This window comes from Orbicella faveolata, unplaced genomic scaffold (genome assembly GCF_042242905.1).
Source record: "Orbicella faveolata isolate gen_17 unplaced genomic scaffold, um_ofav_v1 contig_2, whole genome shotgun sequence".
Taxonomy (NCBI): Eukaryota; Metazoa; Cnidaria; class Anthozoa; order Scleractinia; family Merulinidae; genus Orbicella; species Orbicella faveolata.
The window spans coordinates 19,184,779-19,205,887 of NW_028301547.1; the positions used below are offsets into that span (position 1 = coordinate 19,184,779).

The 21,109-nt window shown below is 39.0% G+C and overlaps 1 protein-coding gene across 1 annotated transcript; it reads left to right on the plus strand.

Annotated features, from left to right (window-relative positions):
- The first annotated feature begins 9,600 nt into the window (after window positions 1–9,600).
- On the plus strand, window positions 9,601–19,031 carry LOC110058974 (uncharacterized). Its single transcript, XM_020765641.2, has 3 exons — window positions 9,601–10,111; window positions 13,257–13,362; window positions 16,347–19,031. The coding sequence occupies exons 1-3, from the start codon at window positions 9,918–9,920 to the stop codon at window positions 17,646–17,648; spliced, it is 1,602 nt and encodes a 533-aa protein (XP_020621300.2). The 5' UTR covers window positions 9,601–9,917; the 3' UTR covers window positions 17,649–19,031.
- Window positions 19,032–21,109: the final 2,078 nt, after the last annotated feature.

The following is a 21,109-nucleotide window of genomic DNA, read 5'->3' on the forward strand; positions in this document are numbered from 1 at the left end:
TTTTATTCAAGTCATTTTATGTGATCTAGTCATTCGAGTAGTGATGCACGTCCGCTCTTGCTTCTATTGAAATCCTATGCGCGAGACGAAAGAGTGAGGTCAGAGAGCCTATCACAAGTGTCTCATCTCAACAAACACGTAATGTAACACGATAGAATGATCTGAATCAGGCCTGGACCTCAATAAAAAGATCGATTCACGCCCGGGGGGTACTCCCTTTTATGGGTTATATAGGTATGTGCGGCCCCAAAGGGTATGGATTTCAAAACTTATGTTTAGGGCAACTGTGTCAGCCGCAACGGTCATAAATAGGACATCGAATTTTTGGTCTGGTGATAACAGTAGGAAAGAGAAAATCGCAGGTTTTGGTCATAAAGGGGTTGAGCGTTTTGGGAAGCGGGTCACACACCTCCGCCAAATTTTTCTGGGAGTACCCCCCCCCCCCCCCTATCGAGGGATTTGCGCTGCAACCAGCTGCAACTGTGCAGTGAATTTAGCTAGAAATACACTGTATGATCGAATAAGACTCACTTCTCTGCTCCCTGTGGGCTGTGTTAAGGAAATTCTGATTGGATAACCAAAAGGCGAGAAATTGCTGATTCATTTGCTTGATAAATTGTGTGCAATATCGCAAACCTAGGATAAATGTTGTAATTGTTGTAATGCCGCAGCTAATCAACATCTACTTCTCTACTGATTGTGCACAAATTTCAGGGGAGGGAATCGCCCGGTGAAATTCAAACTTGGCGCCGAACATGTACATATAACAATACGATACAATGCAAAAACTTTATTAAGGTCATTCCCAAGTATTGCATTACGCATCCTTACTGCGCATAATTTGTGGCGTCATTAGCGAGCGCTCGTGCACGCGCATATTGAAAACATGGCAGATTTGCCTTGGTATTGAGCTCTGTCAGTTGAAAAATGGCTCTAGCTCACCAACGAGCACGGGCACCCCATTTTTTTTTTCCAGTCATTGTGATCAACTAATCATAAGCTTTGCGTCAGAAAAAACTGATCTAATTTCTATTGCTGAAAATTGAATAAATAAGAAAAATAGCGCCGGATACACTGTGGTCTTTTCTTTGTTGCAGTCGGTAACCTCGTCAAGAAATTTGGTTTAAATATTTAATCAAGGATTTAGCTTTCTGTCTGATTGAAACTTAAAATGCTTATTCGTGTCCGACACAATGCATTGACTGTAGTTTAATGCGTGTTCTTATGAGTCTGGGCTCACAAAGATTTTACAATTACTGGGAATGCGTTCTTATAATAAGCATTAAATAATGCCAAAATGGGGCATTTTCAATGCCTCACTGTTCCTTAATGAGCATGGACACCCCCCTTTTTTATTTCAAAATTGAAGTTATCATATGACAAATATTCAGTGGACAAAGTTTGAACAAAAGTCTATTGCAACTTTTGTTTCAGAGGAATTACCTTAAGTGTCAAAATTCAGCTAGCCGAAAGGAAACACCCCTCTACTAATTGGGGACACTTAATACAATAAGAAGCCTACTAACTATTATCTAGCATGCGCACAATATCGCTCAATGATCATGCGTACAGGTCGGCTTTGCTTAACTTACAGTAGCAACAAAGAACCTCAAACAATTTTTAGTATAGAACGCGTGTAAACTAACAACTGCTACTGATGCTATTATATAATTTATTGGTGCATATATACGTTATGGTAGATTACTAATTTAGTAGAAATGCTTTTCTTTCAAAAAGTTCAAAAATATATAAAGTTCAAACAAAAAGAATTTTATAAAAAAAATTAATTAACTCAGACTTGCATCGAGGTCTTGGTGACATTAAAACATTAAAGGACTACTGATGCACTTTATAATACTAGACCAACTGAAAAAGTTCCCAAAAACTAAAACCTGGTCCTTGCTGAATCATACAAGCTTTTTATTTTTGTCTCAACTAGTTTGTAATCCATTGGCTTCTCCCCAGTTTTAACAATCAGGCCTATGTATTTGTAATAGTCAATCTCTGGGTATTTCTGTATTTAAGGTTCCCTTCCGATCTAAAAATATATACGAGCGTTTACGCATCACATCAGAGCGCAATCTTTGTTGTGGTTGCTTTACCTCCCCACCGTTAAGTACGTTTTAGACCGTCTTAGCACCATGTTAATTAGGACTGGCTGTATTCTAGAAACATCTACGAGACAAAAAAATTTATTCCCTGGAGAATGTCACTGAAGCAGTAACGCGTCCTAAAAAGTAAAGGAAACCCGTGTGAAATATCGACAAATACTTAAGTCACGTCGGAATAGATGTGTCAAACTATATACGCTCCTTTCTTACTCTCTTGATATTAGTTTCAGAGTGAATTTTCCCAGGGAAATGCCGCATTAAAATCGTCTTAAAACCTACGTCATTTATGTTTTATCAAAGAAAATTTAAGAAAATTAAATAAAACACAGAAACTCAACAAAGCAAACAGTGTGGTGCTTTGAATTTTTGAATTCCCGCACAAATAAACCAGCAATTTCCGTAAAAAGTTGGTCTTTTATCTTCATTGTTTCGCAGCACGACATTCATTTGGCTTTGCGTCCGTTTGTATTTATAGCTTTGAGCACTGGTTAATTTAGACGCAAGGTGTAAAAAACCCTTTATTGGTGTTTTGAGCTTCCACATATCGACATGTCATATCGACTTTGCGGTTCGCAGAGCTAGTGCTGAGCTTTAAACGGATCCTTTGGGCGGGTACGGTTTTGTGCTCTTATACAGTAGGAGAGAGCACCCCATTTAAAGTTCATTTTTTGCTCTGGATTAGTTATCATGGAGAGGAGAAACAGCTATCCCAGATCGATTTGTGTTCCTACGGTAGCATCACGAATTGCCGAAGCCAAAAACAAGCGCGAAACTTTGCTACTTGCAGAAGCAAGGAGAGGGTTGTTTAGCAAAAAAGACGGAACAATGCGAACCTTTTACAGAGAGAAGGCCAAAGAGAATGACTTTCTACAAAAGGTTCGCCGCAGAAGCTCTGGAATGTTGATAGCAGCTGAACATGATGAACATGGCGAAGCTATAACAGACGGGAAGACTAGTTTTACTAGAAGAGGAAATACAATGATAGATCAAAAAGCAAGGCGTCAGAGTTTAGAAGTTTATCAAACAGGCGAAATGCAAGAACGAATTCAGGAATTTTTAGCGCGTGGTTTTCCATGCAAGCAATCAACAGACAAACAAGATGGACATTTTAAAGGGAAAAGCATTAAAAACGAAGTAGTACAAAAAAATTTGGATGTGCTTGGCCCAAAAAGATCTGAAGACAAAAGCAAAACGATCGATACCTCAACGCTGATTCCTTTTAAGGTACGATCTCGAACATCCGGGGTATGTTTTTCACATTCTCACTGTCAACACCTTCATTTACCTCCTATAAACTTGCCAGATTTAGGAAAAAAATGTTCAACGGCTGAATTTCGAAGAAATTCTTTCGGCAACTTCAGCAAAAGACGGTGCCGAAAGCTCCGTACTCCCGCTATGGCTGGTCGCTTTTCACTGGAGCATCAAAAACGAATGACGTCAATACCCCTCATTAACCCTCCACGGGAGGCAATTAACGAAACATCTAGAGAGGCACAAAGAACGAGTTAATAAGGAAAACTCCGAGCATTTGAACTCATTCTTATATCCAAGGATTGTCGTGTATATTTAACCATTCCAATCGTTCAAGAACATAACTGAATTGATACGAACCTGTGATTGGCAGACAGGCTATAAAACTGGTTTCACAGGTAGACCTCCTCTGTTGGTAGAGGGTTCTCCTTCGGCTAAAGCAACTGACACTTTAATTAAGTTAATATCATTATTACCGTTTACTATAAACTGATGTTCGCAGTGAACGCTCAGCTCGAGTTACCATGGAAGATATTTTGTGGTACAATTTTGCTTATGGATTAAATTGCTAGTGCGTTTACAGACTGCAGATATCATTAAGTACACGTGTTGATGTAAGGGACATCTTGGGCAGAAAATAAAAACTGATATTTGCTGCCGGTTAATTTTCATCAGCTACACACGTACTATTTTAATTAATCGGATATTTATTTCAAACTATACGCACGGCAGGATTGACGTCAATGCAGGTAGGACAGAAAGTTCCGACGCCTCAAAAAGCGCCGTGTTTAACCTTATAACCCTCTCCTCTCAGCTTGAGTAGCTTTAAATAATAGTAACAACTAAAACCGGAATCACGCTAAATTGTGGTCAGCTTTCTCTTTATTCTGGTACTGTGTGGGTATGGCGAGCAATTATTTCATGACAAATTGATTTAAACCACCACAAGGAGTCGGAAGCATCACACAATCCACGCCTAAGACATCGAACCAAACCGAACGCGAAATCAATCGAGTCGAACTTGAATCGTTCGATAGACCCTTTGCACGATCCGGTCACATGGTACGGAATTAATTATGCTGGGACGCAAGTTACGCAGTGGGACTTCCAAAACAAAGGAACTCGCACCAATCCAGCCCGACTTTCCTTTGTTTTAGAAGTCCCACTGCGTAACTTGCGTCCCAGCGTAATTAATTCCGTACCATGTGATCGGATCCTGCAAAGGGCCTATTGTTATGTGATTGGTTCGGCAATCGAACACAATCGAACTTCAAATTTTTGGTGAGTTCGAAGATCACCGAACTCAATCGAACCAATCGAGCCAGTTGGTTCGATTTTGTTTGAAAAAAGAAAACGCACAAATATCGATAAGCTCTGTACACTTCTTTTTTGTTATAAAAAAATTTGAAAGTTGATAAAAGGGGGAAGATATAATTCCAGGAAACATAAACAGCATATCAAATAAAACTGCGCTTGTAATGCAAAGGATCGGAAAAGGATGCTATATACTCAGTTCCGGACGAGTTAAACCTCCGTTAAGACTAAGCTTTGATGTGTATTGTCTTAGACAATCGAACGTTCGGCAATGAAACCCAATCGAACATCCCAATCAAGAGTTCGATTGTGTTCGATTACCGAACGTTCGATTGTGTCTGATTGGCTAGATGTTTTGGTGAGTTCGACTATGTTTGGCAATCGAACGATTAAAGTTACTTGGGGTGGATTATCGAACGTTAGATTAATTAATTAGGCTGGGAATAAAATATATCTGGTTTTTAGTGCAACATTCTATTAAATTTCTGTGGCTTCTTACTTCCAAATTAAAATAGTTTCACATAAGACTCATTGCAGGAGTTTTAAGAGGTCCCTGTAATTTTTTGGGTCTAAACGCCAAAGGCCCGAAAGCCCAGCTTGACATTCATTAGTAAATTTCCTTACAAAATTCCTCCCATTTCCTCACTATATTAGTCTGTCTACCAATCGCCGGGCAAGTTCATGTGATTTTATGAAATACCCAAGCTACAACCCAAGCTAGTAAACATAGCTTATATTCAGTTAGCCAGCAAGTAGACTCACGTTTTGGGGAACACAAGCGTGCTCGCAGGCTAATGGTCAGTTTACTTTACAGAACACGTTCACGCATGCTTGACGGCAAACAGCAGAAAGAACTCAAATACTGTGCTTTTTAGTCAGTGCTGGAGTTGAACTCCATCTTGATATCGCAATTTTGTCTTTGGATGCTTTGTCTGTGGGACCCTTTGAGAAATTGACTTCATAAAGTTTGTCACGCTCCAGTGACATCTGCGGTCCAACCATGATGGGAGTGCTAAGCTTTCGACGAAATTCGCTTTTTCTCATACTGGGGTAAGATGAATTTGGTCGAAAATCAGACCCAGATGAGTTTTTTCTCACAATAGTTGGCACATGCACAGAAGGCAAAGGCACTAGGTGACAGTGAGAATGCGAATAGCATATCCCAGATGTTCGAGTGCGTACTCTGAAAGGAGTCGCTGAAGTGGCGTTTCTTCTGCTAGTCCTACCGAGCGTCATGTTCGAATTTGAACCTTTTTCTTCAACTTCATCTTCAATCTTTCTTGCATTTAACTTCCCCTTTTGATCCGCACTTCTTGGTCGGGTTCTTTGCCCGGGTAAGTCTCGTGTTATGAACTCCTGGATTCGTTTTTGCGTCTCTTCAGTCTGATTAATATCCAAACTAATGCGCCTTGATCGCTGTTCTTTCATGACACCTTTTGCACCGTTACCTGTTAAAAGTCCCAGTTTATCGTCAGCTGTTGCCTGTCCTCCTTGCTCGTTGTACTTTGCCGACTCCAGTGTTCCAGGGTTCGTGCCGTGAACTTTTTGTAGAAAGCTATTAGCTTTGGCCTTCTCTCTGAAAAAGCTTCGGAGCATTCCGTCCGTTTCGCAAGACAATTCTTTGCTGGTTTTCGCAAGTAACAAACTTTCTCGCTTGTTTTGAACTTTTGCGACTCGAGCTGCTGCCGTTGTAGAATTAACATGTCTGGTATAGCTATTTTTTCTTTCCATTCTTGGCCCACCGTTAGATTACTTTGAACATGGGAAGGTCTTTCTTCAGAAAAATGCACTCCTGCGCCAAGAGGTCTGGCTATATGCAGCTGCTTCGCGGAACTCGCATACACGTTGTCAATACGACAGCCAAATTCTGCGACCCTTCAAACGTTGCGTTTAACCTCAAAATGACCAAAATAACGAAGAGTTCAATGTCTTGCTGCGAGGAAATGCAGATAAAAGAACAATTTCATTGAAAGAACTTGTTTGTGTCGGAGTATACAAAAGAACGTGTTTGCGCTTTGTTATGTCGCTGTGCGTTCTATTGATGTGTTGTTATCAATGACTAATTAATTTGACAAGACGTTTAAAAACGATCTTGAGATTTAAGAAACAAAACACGCCATATAATGTAGATCGACGAAAGCATGGAAAATACGAAATAAAGTGATTATATACAGCGCTGAAACCTCCAGTTGTATGACAAAGGATTCTGGCACAGCTGTAACTGGGGGGCTTATTACTTATGAAGGCATCCGTTAATAATCTCATCAGTTGAATTGCCATTTTGCCCGCGATTGTATTAAATTGTGATTTCTTTTCACGCAGGATGCAAAAATATTAAAAATGCAAAATGCTAGAACTGAAAACATGTTGTCTATGAAATTCTGAATGACTTATGTTCAGAGAAATGCCTTGCCATTGCGCTTCGCATACATTGCACAGGGAGTGGCGCATGCGCAAGAGGGTATCATTTTCCTTGGGTTCTACAAGCTAGCTATAACTTTAACCTTTTCGATTACATTGTTTATGAAACCAGTGAGATGGTGTCTCTTGCCGGAAATATTCCTTCGAAAATTTCTCGATAGGTCGCGAGAACTCTGCGATGGCGATGACATTTCTCATAAGAATTCCGTTTGTTTGTCCCGTTACTGACGTTCTCTGTATAAACAATTTGAATGATTTCTTCCGCGAAACTCGGATCACAAATTGCACAAACGAGAGCGTGTTCTAGACTGAATGCTTACGCCATAGCTTGCACATGCGCTGAACCGTGAAACTGTCCGTTCAAGTTCAGGCAGGTATTTTATTCTTTTTATAGATTATTAATGAGCTCTTAATAGTAAACACGATAAACATAGAGATCTAGAAAAGCTGAATCGTGAGAATTATTCGAATCTTTTATATTTATCATTTACAAACTTGCTTTATTTCATTTTCTCGATTTAATTGAAGCCTACATTTTCTCCACAATGATGCGGAGTTATTATTTAACAAATTTTTCACAAAGCAGACTTTCCCACGGGTCAATTCATAGTAATACAGATATTTCTAGCTTTGCCACCTACTGGTAAATTGAGATATAAATGCGGCAGCCAGAGGTTAGACTACGAGTAGTCCCTCTGTCGCGTAGTCCGTTGTGCGTGACACGAAAGAAAGCCTCAAGAAAAAAATGACCGCGCGAAATCCTGGAGGCGAGGAGTGCGCGAAAGGTCCTTTCCCGCGCTCCTCGCCACCAGGATTTCGCGAGGCCATTTTGGTCTCGCGGTTTTCTTTCTCGTCACGCACGACGGACTAAGCGAAAGAGGGACTACTCGTAGTCTAGCCAGAAGTCAGTGGTCTGTTGAGACAACGTGTCACCAAACATCTTGCACAAAAATATGTGAAGTGCTCATGGCTCTAGCGTCGTTACTGTAAAACTAACTGCAGTTTGCTTTTCAAGAATCAGTCGGTTTTACTCAGATATTTGTTACATTTATATTTAGCCGTGTTTACCCTCGCCCCAAGCCTCCTGTCAGTTTGGAGACTAAGAACTCTTTTTGCGCTCGACTGTGCCCGCTGTAGAGATGTTTCTAAGCAACATGCCCATATTGCCGCTCTATGTAGGACTGCAAAGCGTGCGAAGACATCTTTTAGGTTTGGGACTACATAGGAGCTTTTCGTTATATCTGTTTATGCGATCTCCTAGAAAATGGCATTGGACTTCAAGTTAGATTTCTTTAGGGTTGGGACAAGCAGTAATCTAAAAAACCCTCAATTTTATTTGCTTTAGAACTGAAAGGATTTGAATTTGTATTAAATTCTACTTTTGAGTAAGTTCCATATGACCTCTGATGTTAAAAGCAATCCGTCTGAAAAATGAAAACGAAAATACATGAAACTGCTCTTTTCATCAGGCTTAACGGTTTGTTTCAGGTCGAATATACATTGTTCAGTTTTTTGGTACCCGACTCATTAATTACTATCAATGTATTGTTAAACTGATCGTGTCTGATATGCCGGCATTTTGCTTAAGATACTTCAAGCCGTTTAAGACGTTCTTATGTTTTCCGAGAATCAAAAGAGATTTGATTCCAGAATCTTTTTGATTAAAAATTCACCACTTCATGGAAAGAAAGGGCGGAGAAACGACGGCTAATTTCGGAGATTATTTTAAGAAAACTTTTGGGGTCTTGTTGATTGAAGGTAGATGTGAAGAGGAGATAGCCACAAGCTGAGTAAACACTCTATAGCAAGTAGTGTGTTCCTCATTCGGATTTATTTACATTCCCTTGACGGATGTAGAACTGTTTGTTTGCTCTCTCAGTTAAGTCTCTACATAAAATCTTGACGTGATTACTTTCCATCCCTTTGAATTCTTAAGTACGAGTACACAAAGAGAGTTTCATAACATTTCTGAGCCAATCGTTGAGCGAATCGGTCATATTCAAGGGAAGATTTTCTAACGAAGATCCCTTTGAGTCTTTATTGAAAACGCCAATGCATTCGCAAATAACATTATCATCTAACTCGGCAACAAATGTAATAAATTAAAAGTCGAGATAGAGAGCCTTCCTTATCTGGTTTAGAGTCTAAATGTGCTCTAAACACATTTATATCTACGATCGTTATAGTAATCAACCAAATAATTTGCAGTTTTTCGTGTTTTAGAAGAAGTTTAGTTATTAACGATCTCCCACAGATTCAGCGTGCGACTTTCATTTATAACAATAGAAAAAAACGGATGGTGATTTATTTTATTTAAATCCCGAATGCGTTGTATTATATTTGAGGAACTACTATGATCAAACAAGCCGTCCAGTTAAAATGCAGATGCTTTATCAATATGACACTAGGACTGATAATGACCTATTCTTTCTTTTCACATACGACCAATTTTGATTTAAAGTAAAAATGTCAAATAGTAAAGTTTACTTTCGTCTACGCAGTCTCTGTCATTACCTATGTGAGACACACATACACTCAGTTGCCGGATCGCCTGTGAATGTAAAAGACGATTTGCCCCGAGGATATAAACAAATCTTAAAAAGCGGGCTTTTTTCGATAGCCTTCGTTTTTGCCGGTTTTGTCAATAGGTCACAATTGCTTACTGTCATATAGGCTGAAAAAAAAGAAAACATGGCTTATAGCGGGGGCTAAAAAGTGAAGTAATATAGGCAGCTTCGAATATGGAAAGGTAGTCGGTTCGTTTGGTCTACGAATTACCAGAAACGAGAAGAATTCACAAACAGCACTCAACTGAATTCAATGTCTTCTGCCTCTTACATTGTCAAATCGCTGCTTACCCGAGTCATTTTTGCCAGTCATATAATTGTGTCGGTTTGGTGGGTTGTACAAGTTACTCTCGATGATAGACTATGGTATCTGGCTTTCTTCGAAGGACTGCTTTTCCTGGAGACACTGTTCTCTATGTTTTACAGAAGAGGGCAAGAGTATAAATGGTAAGAGAAAGATCCACTGTTTTTAGTAATACCTTCGTTGTTGTCTTAAAGAGCTGTAAGAGAAAGATCTTACGTAATTCATTGAATTATTTTTCCTTATAATTTTGCCACGATGATTTTAGGAAACTGCCAGAATCCGGTTGATTCGAGTACACGTTTTGTTTTATGAGGGAGCATAAAATGAGAAAAAGAAGATTAAAACAAATTATTTGATATATCGCAAAACTCATGGACCATCACAAAGTAAAGATTGTTATCGTCAAGCTCCGTGCTAAAAAAATTGAAAACTCTGCAAAAACTTTCTCGACCGCACATGTGCGCAAGGTTCTCGAATGAGATTTTATTTTGATACTATTATTATAAACGAAAGCGCCATTATATGGCGTGGCTCTTTGCCAGTGAACGGTTTTTTTCCAGATACTTTGCAATTAGCGTTGTATGTTGCATTCATTTACTGAAGAACTCTGCAGTTCATTACCCTTGTATATTGATACTTAAATATTGCATTTGCCTTTCAAATTCGAACTCACTGATAATTAACAGGCTTCGAGTGTGAAGTCGATGTTAAGAAAGCTTTTAGACACCGGATTTTGGCGTAAAAGGAAGGGAAAGAGTAAACCATTTCAAGTTGTTCAAATTCCAAGAAGTAAACCATTTCAAGTCTGGGTAAAGAATTGTAAGTTTCTTGCGACGGTAATTTTCTTTTAGCAAAATGGAACGTTTTTACCTTACATTCCACATTTGCATGAAAAGCCATCTTAATTTCAACCATTGTGAGCACCGAATACAAAGTTTTCTGCAGGTGTTTTTGAACAGAGTGCAATATAGTATGAAATCCCAAAATATCACATTAATCCGCTCAGACCTCAGTCAAGATCAAGAGAGGCTTTTGTCTGCCACCCTGAGAGCATCTTAAAAAGCTATAAAATTACACTTGGTTGTTCACTTCGTGAAAGGATTCGAAAAACTCTTAGGAACTTCATTTTCTACTGATGACCATGTGTTGCTCTTAATTAAGATTGAAGAAAAGAATTAAATAACCAGGAGCGCGGCTCCTGTAAATAACAAATTTGCACTAGAAATGTTCTCTTTCGTAAGCCGAACATGGCGATAGAATTTTCACAGCAGCTGCCTGATTCAGCCAAGCTAAAACCCAATTCAAGTAACTTATCCTTAATTCAACGGCAAGATTACACGAAACTCGTTAAGGTTTTACGTGAGGCAACACAGATTTCGAAGTTCAACAAAAGAAAAATTTAAGTTGTTCTTACAGCCCTCAGAAAACACGTTGTGTTGTCATCGCGTATCAAATCCCAGCTCGTATCAAATTATCTTTTACAATATTTAAAGTAAAGCAAATAAGCCCGATGTTATCAAGCTTTCAAGAGAGTCAGGTTCAAACATTGTGTTCAAACATTGTGTCGATTTCAGATTTGGCACGGAAAAAAACACAGATTGGCTCGAATTGAATTTAAATTAATTAATATTCTTGATTTACGTGCATTCAACGTTGATTTTTATCACTCGAATTAGCATCAACATAAAAAGACAATAATGAACTTTTTAAAAAGAGTCTCGACGGGCTACTACTGAGTGAAAAACAAATTTTCTCGTCCCGTTTTCCTTTCAGTTTTGTCAAAGATTATCAATGTTTACTTTTTCCGGGTAATTAGAAAATCATAAATAGAGATCGAGCTAGAAGTGTCTCTACAATGTGGAAACTCATGTTTCATCCCTTTTTCAGGTATTTATATGAAATATCTAGCCAGGAATCGTGTCTGATCTGATTGCAACTAAACAATATCATTGAGGAATGAAACAAACAACAAACATATATGATATGTTTCTTGTAGAGACATCGCTTTGATGGCTTATTCTCTGAGGGAGACTAATATTTCAGGTTTTATTTCCAACAACTTCCAACTGTGAAAGCATGTTTTTTTTTTTTACTTATCTCAATACACTGGGTTTATCATTTGATCCGTTTCTCCATTTACGTTCAGCCAAATATTGCAAAGTCAAGCGCGATTCAGACACGAAATGTTGACGACATTTCTAGCATATTTTTCTGATGTTTTATTTAAATTTGTCGCCATTTGAACGACAAACACTTCACAGAGAACTTGCCATCATTGTGCTTGCTGCCTAATAAGACGTTTCTTCCTATTTTGTTTTCCCTTCATACGCTTGCGGCTTTTGCATGGCCTCAGGCCATGCATTATATCACTCCAGCTTAATTAAAACTAGAATTATCGAACACTGCCTGCTCTCGAAAGCACTTGACAGATTAATTGTTTTATTTGAAAATAGAAATATTTATCTTTCATTAATTTCCTCTACGTGGCTGAGTCGGACTACAAATGGGTACAAACGAGACAGGATTTATCGGCTGTTTTTCTTCCCTTTTTTCTTTTTTTTTTTCCGGAACAATCCAGTTAGAAGATTTTCCTCTTAAAATGTAATCCATATCACCAAAAGTGCTAAAGCAGCAATTTCCAAAATGGCGGATGCCGGTAACATCGAAACGCCTGAATATCTTCCTCCCCAACTCCTACTACTGTAAGAAAATTTTGTAAATTTTGGCCTAAGTGACAAAAAATCGATTTATTTTTAATACAAAAATAAGAGATATTTAGAGGGGTTTCGAGATATTTAGAAAAAAATTTGTGATATTTAGAAATTTTTGGGAGAATTTCCAGAGAAACATATAAGCGATTTTACGTGATGTTTGTGAGAAGGCCTACTTCTTCAGCTGAAGCACTTGATGGGTTTTTTAGTCAATCACAACCACCGGTGATGCCAGGGTGACGTAATGAATCAAGTTGTTTAGCAACTTCAGCGTCGAAAATCGCGGGCTCAGGTAGTTGATGGTAACAGCTTTTTCCAGTCTCTCTCTGTCTTTATTGTCACCTTTGCGGTTGTGTCCTGGTGTACCGGTACACAGAGGGAATAACCATTATACTCCTTTCTTTACGAACCTTTGTTTAGCTGTTGAACATTGTTGGGTCGTGTATCGGTTCTTGTGAACCGGTACACGAGGACAGAACCCCTTTCTCTTCAGACTACGTAAACCATGGTGCGCCATGCTTCCGAAGCAGATTTATTTTCTTTCTTAGATATTAACATTTCCATTTTGGCTGTTCAGGTTTTCTCCATCAATCTTCTGTCATCTGGCTGGAATCATTCCCTGTGCCTGGATTCTCGAGTTTCATCTTCTGGAGGCGCGGGAAAACGGCACCTCAAATAACAGTGTAAGGATTGATCTTTTTTCTTTCAGTTCAACCCTATATATTCGTTGAATTCAACTCAATGTAAGTAAGATCTCAGGTAGAGTTAGTGGGTTGAATCTCTATATAGAGTGGAGAAAGGAGATTTTAGGGACTGGACCAGGGTAGGGTCTGAAAATGGAAAAGGCAATACCTCGAGTCAAATATTGTACATTGCATTTTTAAGTCGAGTTTGAACTAAAAAGAGTATGCAATTAAACTTCCGGTAAGCCCCAATTTGTTACTTACTTGGAAAGTGGCTATTTGCTTACTATGTCTACTATAAGGTTGGTTTTAAGCCAAAGATTCTTACATTCACAATTACTCCGGCGATTCACCACCCAATACAACAGAGAGAAACTTGACATGCTGAAAGGTCGTTCATCGATTAAAATTGTTAAGTGTTTAAACACGTTATCTGGCCATGTACAGTTCATAGTTATACCCTTACATACATACATACATACATACATACATACATACATACATACATACATACATACATACATACATACATACATACATACATACATACATACATACATACATACATACGTACGTACGTACGTACGTACGTACGTACGTACATACATACATACTTTATTTAATAAGTAGGTCGATAAAATTGGCAGCTAAAAGCTGATGTGGACCTACAATTAGTATATTACATTCTAAATAACAATTTATAATAAATCTAAAACTAAAATCTTTACAATAACGTGAGGAATGAACGAAAATAAAGTAATTAAAGTAATTATACTGAAAAATTAACTATAATAAAATTTTAGTATACATAACTAACTGTGTCTTTATTCGTTCCAGATAGTCCGTTAAAGGTAATTTTGTCTAAAAAATCAGAATTTTCTTTAAGTGCAAATTTAAAAGAGCCTAGATTCAGTTTGGTTTTTAAGTGTAGGGGCAGGTTATTCCAAAGAATTGACGCACGATGTGAAAATGAATAACGGAGAAAGTCAGTATTGGGTCGTTGAATTAAGAGTTTCAGGTTGTCTCTATGATTTCTCAGTGAAGAGTGTCTGGTAAATAGAGAGTTTATGCCATCTGGAGCTTTCTTGTAAAACGCTTGATAGGTAATATTTGCAATTCTTTTCTTGTAAAGATGGTCTAACGATTTCCAATTTGTCATTTTTAATACTTCGGTGTTTAGAACGGTTTCCTTAATGTTAAAGATAAACCTCGCTGCTCTATTGTGAATTTGTTCGAGGGACTGAAGTGACTTTGTAGATCCCCACAGTGCAATTGAATAAGTAACACTTGGAATTATACCTTTAAAATAAATTGATTCTAAGATGTGTTTGTCGAGACCATTTAAACGCTTAAGTTTCTTTAGTCTTGCCGAGAAACGATTGCTCAGAGATTTTACGTGTGGTGACCAACATAGCTTGTTGTCCAAATGAACACCCAGACATGTAGTTTTGGAGACAAAGGACAGCTCATTAGGTCCTAAACAAATGTTTGGTAAGGGTCCAATAAAAGTTTTTTTGGACAACAACATTAGGTCAGTTTTTACGGGATGAATGGTCATGAAGTTATTCTTGGCCCAATTGTTTAAATCGGCAATTGACTTATGACTTATGACTTATGGACCGATAGTTGTAGTCGTTCGCTTTCCCTCAAAGGATCTTACTGTCTTCCAAAAATCTATGGCCGAGGTAGCCTCAGTAAACTTTGATAGCCAATAATTTGATTCTGCCGATCTAAGCAATTTTGTGCAATGATTTCTTGCCTTCTTATAATCCATCCAGGCTTGTGAGCCTTTCGGTGTTTGCTGTGCTTTCCTGAGTAGTTTATAGCGTTTGTTCAACTGTTTACGTATAGACGAATTCATCCATGGTAGGCTTCCCTTCTAAATCTCACGTCGAACATGGACGTGAGATTTCATAATGCCCTTATATAGGTACTCCCAAGCCCAGGTAGCATCATCAAGATCATCAAAGACGTTGCAAATACTTCATGGAGTAGTAGCAAAGTCCGCTCTTAGTGCATCAAGATCTACTTTTGTGTAATCGTTGAATGTTTTGAGCGTTGGATTCTGACGTTTCCTCTTGAGATTAACAATCGCATAAATCAGGTGATGATCTGAGATACCTAGATCGCAAACATCATGGTGTGAAATTTTTGAAGTATCTGAACAAACAATTAGATCAATAAGCGTCGTGGAGGTGTCCGTGACTCTCGTTGCTTTGTTAATAATATTCTGCAGATTAAATTTATTCAAAAAGCCATTTAGACAAAAGCCATTGATGGTTAAATGAATTCTGTAGTGACTATTTCACCTCTTGTTCAATGATTGAAAGCTGTAGTTTGGCGGCCGAAAGCTTAGATGAAATTTTTCTTCTAGTTACCTTTCTTCATTACATGTATTTAAAACAACACTGGGTGCGTCACAATAAGTGTTTGCATTAAAGAGCTCAGTCACGGCATTTTGAGTTATTTTGACCACGTACAAAATTACTTTTAAATTGAAGGAAACCTGCTAATAGCAGTTTACTAATACCCCATTCACACCAACTAAACTACTTTAACTAAAAAAGGTGTAGGTTTTTCCGGTTTGTCAATAACGCTTTGCAGTCATTTTGGGAAAACAAATTTTAAACCACCTTGCTAAAATATTTTTTCAAGCAGGTTTTTTACCTTGTTAAGTTGTGAGGTGTGTACGGTATGAGCACCTCAGTAATTTTTACTCTTTTTTAGCTAAACCACTTTTAAACATGTTTAGCTTGTTGGTGTAAATGGGATATAAGACAGAAGAACACAAGAGAGATAATAATAAACCATAAAGGCACAAGGATGGCTAAGGATGGAGAAGATTAACACGGATTACAAACCGTGCGACCCACTTGTAAAATTTAGTCTTAACTCCATGCATGAGCCGTGACGTAACTCATTTAATACGCGAAGTTGAGCCACGCCCCAGTTGCAGATATTACAGTTTTTGTTTGCCTTTACAGCTCAACGCGGACGTGCTGATTGTTTCAGCGGAGAGATGGACAGACTTAATAGAACAGACCACCATGTTGATGATGATTCTCGGTCGTTGGCTCCTGCCAACAGGTCAAGGCATGACTAAAGACTCCCTCTCGCAGCTTCTCCTCGTCAACCTAGCCATGTGCGCCGACATCATTGAGTTCTTTGATATTCTTAAGCTAGCTTTTGTGAAATCTTCTCCAACACTTATCGCCACGATCTTGTGTCTGTGGACCTGGAGTTTGATGCAGTTTCCGTTTAACACTATGTCGAAACTTGACCCCGAAGAAGAAGAAGAAGGAACGAACGATCGAAAACCCGCGAGAGAAAATAACAAAATGCATAGTAGAAGATCGATTGTTCCTTACAGCACAGGAATTGATTTACCGGCTCAAGAAACCAACAGGGCGTCGATGACGTCAATGGACTTCAAGCACGCCATTGCTGCAAAGAGACTATCACGTGACATTTTGCTAATGTCGCATAATTACTCACGTGGTTTGCCACGTGGCTATTTGCCAGATGTTCGGCGCAATTCCTACCAGCCTCATTTGGGTGAAACAGACGAGGCCTTTAATAATAATCCTGGGCCTGAAACGAGCCAAATTCAAAACGCCCAGGCCGAACCAGGCACTTCGAATGGTCATCCGAGAGGGCCTGGACGATTCTCACTGCCTACTGTGGGACAAATGAGACCGAAGCGCAAGATGGGACATATGACAACATCAATGACGTCACCAAATCTTCGGCTCGAGTTTAATGAAGGCAAAGACAGAACGATTCCTTTAAAAGAAAAAATTACAAGACCCAGCTCCCCAGCACCAGAAATATGCGTTGATATGAGTAACGAGCCGGTGGAAGAGACAACCAAATCTCGAATCACGCCAGAGCTTGTAGGAATCTTGATGTCTTTGTTCATGCAGGATGGACCATTCCTCACGTTCCGCTTATTCATAATCGCCCAATATCAAGCTTACGAGTACATGGTGATTTTCTTGACCGCCAAAAACGCGCTGGTACTAGCGTTACAAGTCTACCGCCTGTGTGTTCTGCACTGCACCTGCTATGATCACAAGGAGAACGACTTTTCACCCGACAACGAAATCGACGCCAATTCTCGGTTAAAGAATGTCCAGGTAGCCGTCACACACGAGGACAAAGAAGAATCTGAGGACGGATCGGTTCACACAGCGGGCTGGAACTTGACAGGAAAATGGCGTAGAAGTTTTAAAGGTCCGTTCTTCTATTCCCACGCTTTCAATTCACAATCCCATTTGGCGCCATAACGCAACGATTTTGCGAAACATTCCGGCAGGTATCACACTCTTTCTCATGATGGCGAGGGACGAGAAGACCCTGAAAACTAACATGATCTCATCGAGATCCATTCTCGTCCCCAGAGCCTCCGTTTCTATTAGCCACGTGCTCGGCTCGTAGCGACATTTAAAAACGAGTAGCACTGGGGAAGAGAATGATCGAGGTCGAAGCTTGATTCTTGTTCTTACTGCGCACGCTCGGCGAATCTGGTTTTATACCACGGATCAAATTAATCGAATGCACTTGAACGGCATTGAGACAGTTGTCAACAAAAAGTGATAAAGCGTCGTAATCATTCTAGATGGTTGGCAGTTTTCATACGTTTTTGTCACTTAGGAACGCGGTCCTCCTCGCGGTTCTGACATACATCTGACATCATTGTTCATATCGGTTGATTAGGGGGGAAGTACAGTCTAGCAGGGCGTTAAGAGACTAAAGAAGTCGGAACGAAATTTGTAGCGGCGAAATACATGCGGATGGTATCTATATTTCGCCTATCCTTCTCGTGTTTTGTGCGTGCAGAGAAAATTAGTAACAGGGATTAATGGATTCCGACATTCTTAACATTTTTTATAAGATTGTTAATGTTTCACTGGCCTTCACTGAAACACAAGGACGTCGGCTTGTAAGGAATGTTGTTAACTGCTATTGAAGGCAAAAAACAGCGAGGCTTTTACTGTGAAGATTAAGTTGACGCAATCCTCCATGCCATTGACTACCTGACAAATGCTTTCAATTAATTACTGTAATTAGCCCTTTGAATCCTGTTAAAATATGTATAGAGCACAACTGTACAATAGTTTAATAAAAACAGTGATACACTGCAATGCCGGAGTGATGCGTTCGTTCAATCTCAATCACCCAAGGGCAACAAGTTAAACTTCAAAAGCTGGAGTAGGAAGATAAGTTATTCGAGATTGAACGGACTTAAGTACAGCGAAGGACACCGCAACAAGAAAGCTTGTGCATTAAGACCTATTAATGACAGCTTGCTGACCAATATACCCACAATGGGCAATAATCCAGGAAAACAATAAAGACAACTTAACAATTTTCAAAGGATTCTGCATTAAAGGATTTTAAGTTTTTCGTCGTACACATAGCCTGTTATTGGAGGCTACAAGACGGGACTGGTTAATGAAAAGAAATTTAAAAAATTTCATTTTTCAGCGATGCTGGAACGGCGAACTTATTGTTTACCGAATGAAACAAAAGGTTGTACATGTTTAAAATATGTACCCGTTGAAAACAACCCAAGTACATCATTTGCACATTCTGAGAGTTATATACAAGTGTAAATAAATATGTTAGGTGAAAATAAATGTTATGTTTACAGATTTCAATTCTAGCTAGCATCAGGATATTCATTCTGATTGAGAATTTGGAAAAAGCTTGGTATACGATGTAAACGTAGATAAAATATTTTAGTGTTGAAGTAGCTTTGTACATCCGATTGAACAAAATTCTTCGCATTTCAAGTGATCACTTTGTTCAGGTGATAAGTTCCAAGTTATTAGCTTCAAAACATGAGTACATTGACGAGGACTTCCGGCCTGTTTTCACTGTCTTCAGATTGTCCTAGCTCAAACAAAAAACAAAAAACTTTTACAACAACAATACCTATTTTAAGATCAGTTCTGTTATTATTCAATCCACTACATAATTTAGTTTTATAACTACGCAATGCTCTTTCTCCTGGAAGTTTTAAGGTATCGACAGTATTTCAAGTTTTCGATGGCATTCAGCTCTCCACTTGTTTTCCTCTTACCGTCTAGAGGTTTTTCAAAATAACTGGTGGAATGCTTGGCTGGTTTCATTTGATGAATCGGTGGAAACCGAACGGAAGGCGGAAGACGTATCGGCTCTTTGTCGTCTTTATCAAAAATCGCCGATCGTCGACTAGATGGTTCTTCTTCCAAAGGGTTAAGAAAAGTTTTTGAAACCTCCGACATTCGTGATTTCCCGTTTAAGCCTTCGTTCTTCCTCTGAAGGTCTAACAGTGACATACTTGCCCGTCTTCGAAAAACTCGCTTTTTCGCTGAGCTTATGGTTGCAGTCTGCGCCAAAGATTCGGTCGATAGAGAGAGACGCCGGGGGCGTGATTTTTCTAATTTGTTGAACCATGTCTGTTTCATAGCTTCCTCTTGTTCAACACTAATTCTCATTGCTCGCTTTCCCGGTGTAGTTACCATGGATACAGTCTCGGAAATTTGGAAGCTTCCAGTACTTCCCTTCAGTTTTCTTGATACTTCAGCATCTCGCGTTTATCTAGTTCCATTCTGCTCTCGATGAAGGCTTGAATTTTGTCCAGGGAATCTTTCACTTTCTCCCAGTTACTATTCAGTTGATTTGTTTCAACGGAAAGCCTCCGGTTGAGTTTTTTCTTTAGCAAGAGCTCTGGCACAAATAGACCGTCGATCTCCGTTCTATTCATATTATACCCAAAACAAATGGACGGTTAAAAACTTGAATGTAAATCCTTGGTCGAAATTCGGTTTTCTACATAAGCTATTTTACCAGTGACAAGTTCGCAATAAACGCAAATACACAATGAATATAGTCCTGGCTCAGTCATCTCCCTTATAATTGCCCAAAGAGCAACGTTATAAAAGCAATATTTTCATGCTGATTTACCTTAATGATGGCTTTGTTTTTAAGCCCAAAAGCTGTTTAGTCAGAAGCGTTAACAAGATAAAAAGAGGGCAGGACGGTAGGGAATGCTATTCAAATTGAGAGAAAACATCTCGATGATCAAACAATGTCTCTGCCGTGGTTTTGTTGCTATTTTTGGCTTCAGCACAAGTCACTTTAACAAACAGTGTTAAGTCCTTTCAAATAATGATTTCGTTCCGTTTACCTTCCAACACCAAGTGTATAGCTAAACATCACAACAGCTCACGGCTACATTAACATCTACATGCACATATCGCAGACTTTTATAGCCATTGTATGAAATTGCTCAGCGATACGCAGTTGGCAAGGTTTTGCTTTTTGCTTTACGCAGTCACTATGGCGTGGGTTTAATTAACAAAAGGTTTTTGGTAATTACAGTAATTTGAACTACACTAGAGTTGTGCTAATTGGGACCAAAGTATGCTAAACCATGCCAGACTTTGGTCGCAAACTTTTTCACCTACTGAGAAATTTTTCTTCCACTACTTTGACCATGTGCATTGCTGTTTTGCTGTGTTCCTTTAATTTACTTGTTTGAGATTAAAGTTTTTCGTGCTTCAGTTCAGTCTCAAAGGTGCTAAAAACAAATTGCTCTAATATAGGACCGCGCGCTTATCCTGAAAATCAGTGTGTACATATAAGTACGTCTGTACACTGCAAAAACGACGCGCGCGCACTGTAATGCGCATTCTTACTGCGCATTATGTAACGCCAAATAGCCTATTTTCGAGTTACCTTATGCCTCTGTTTCAGAACG

Excerpts from the sequence above, each read along its gene's own strand:
- LOC110058974 (XM_020765641.2), top strand. The coding sequence starts at position 9,918 with ATGTCTTCTGCCTCTTACATTGTCAAATCGCTGCTTACCCGAGTCATT. Across the intron at positions 10,112-13,256 it reads AGAGGGCAAGAGTATAAATG|GTTTTCTCCATCAATCTTCT; the intron begins GTAAGAGAAAGA and ends TTGGCTGTTCAG. Across the intron at positions 13,363-16,346 it reads ACGGCACCTCAAATAACAGT|CTCAACGCGGACGTGCTGAT; the intron begins GTAAGGATTGAT and ends TTGCCTTTACAG.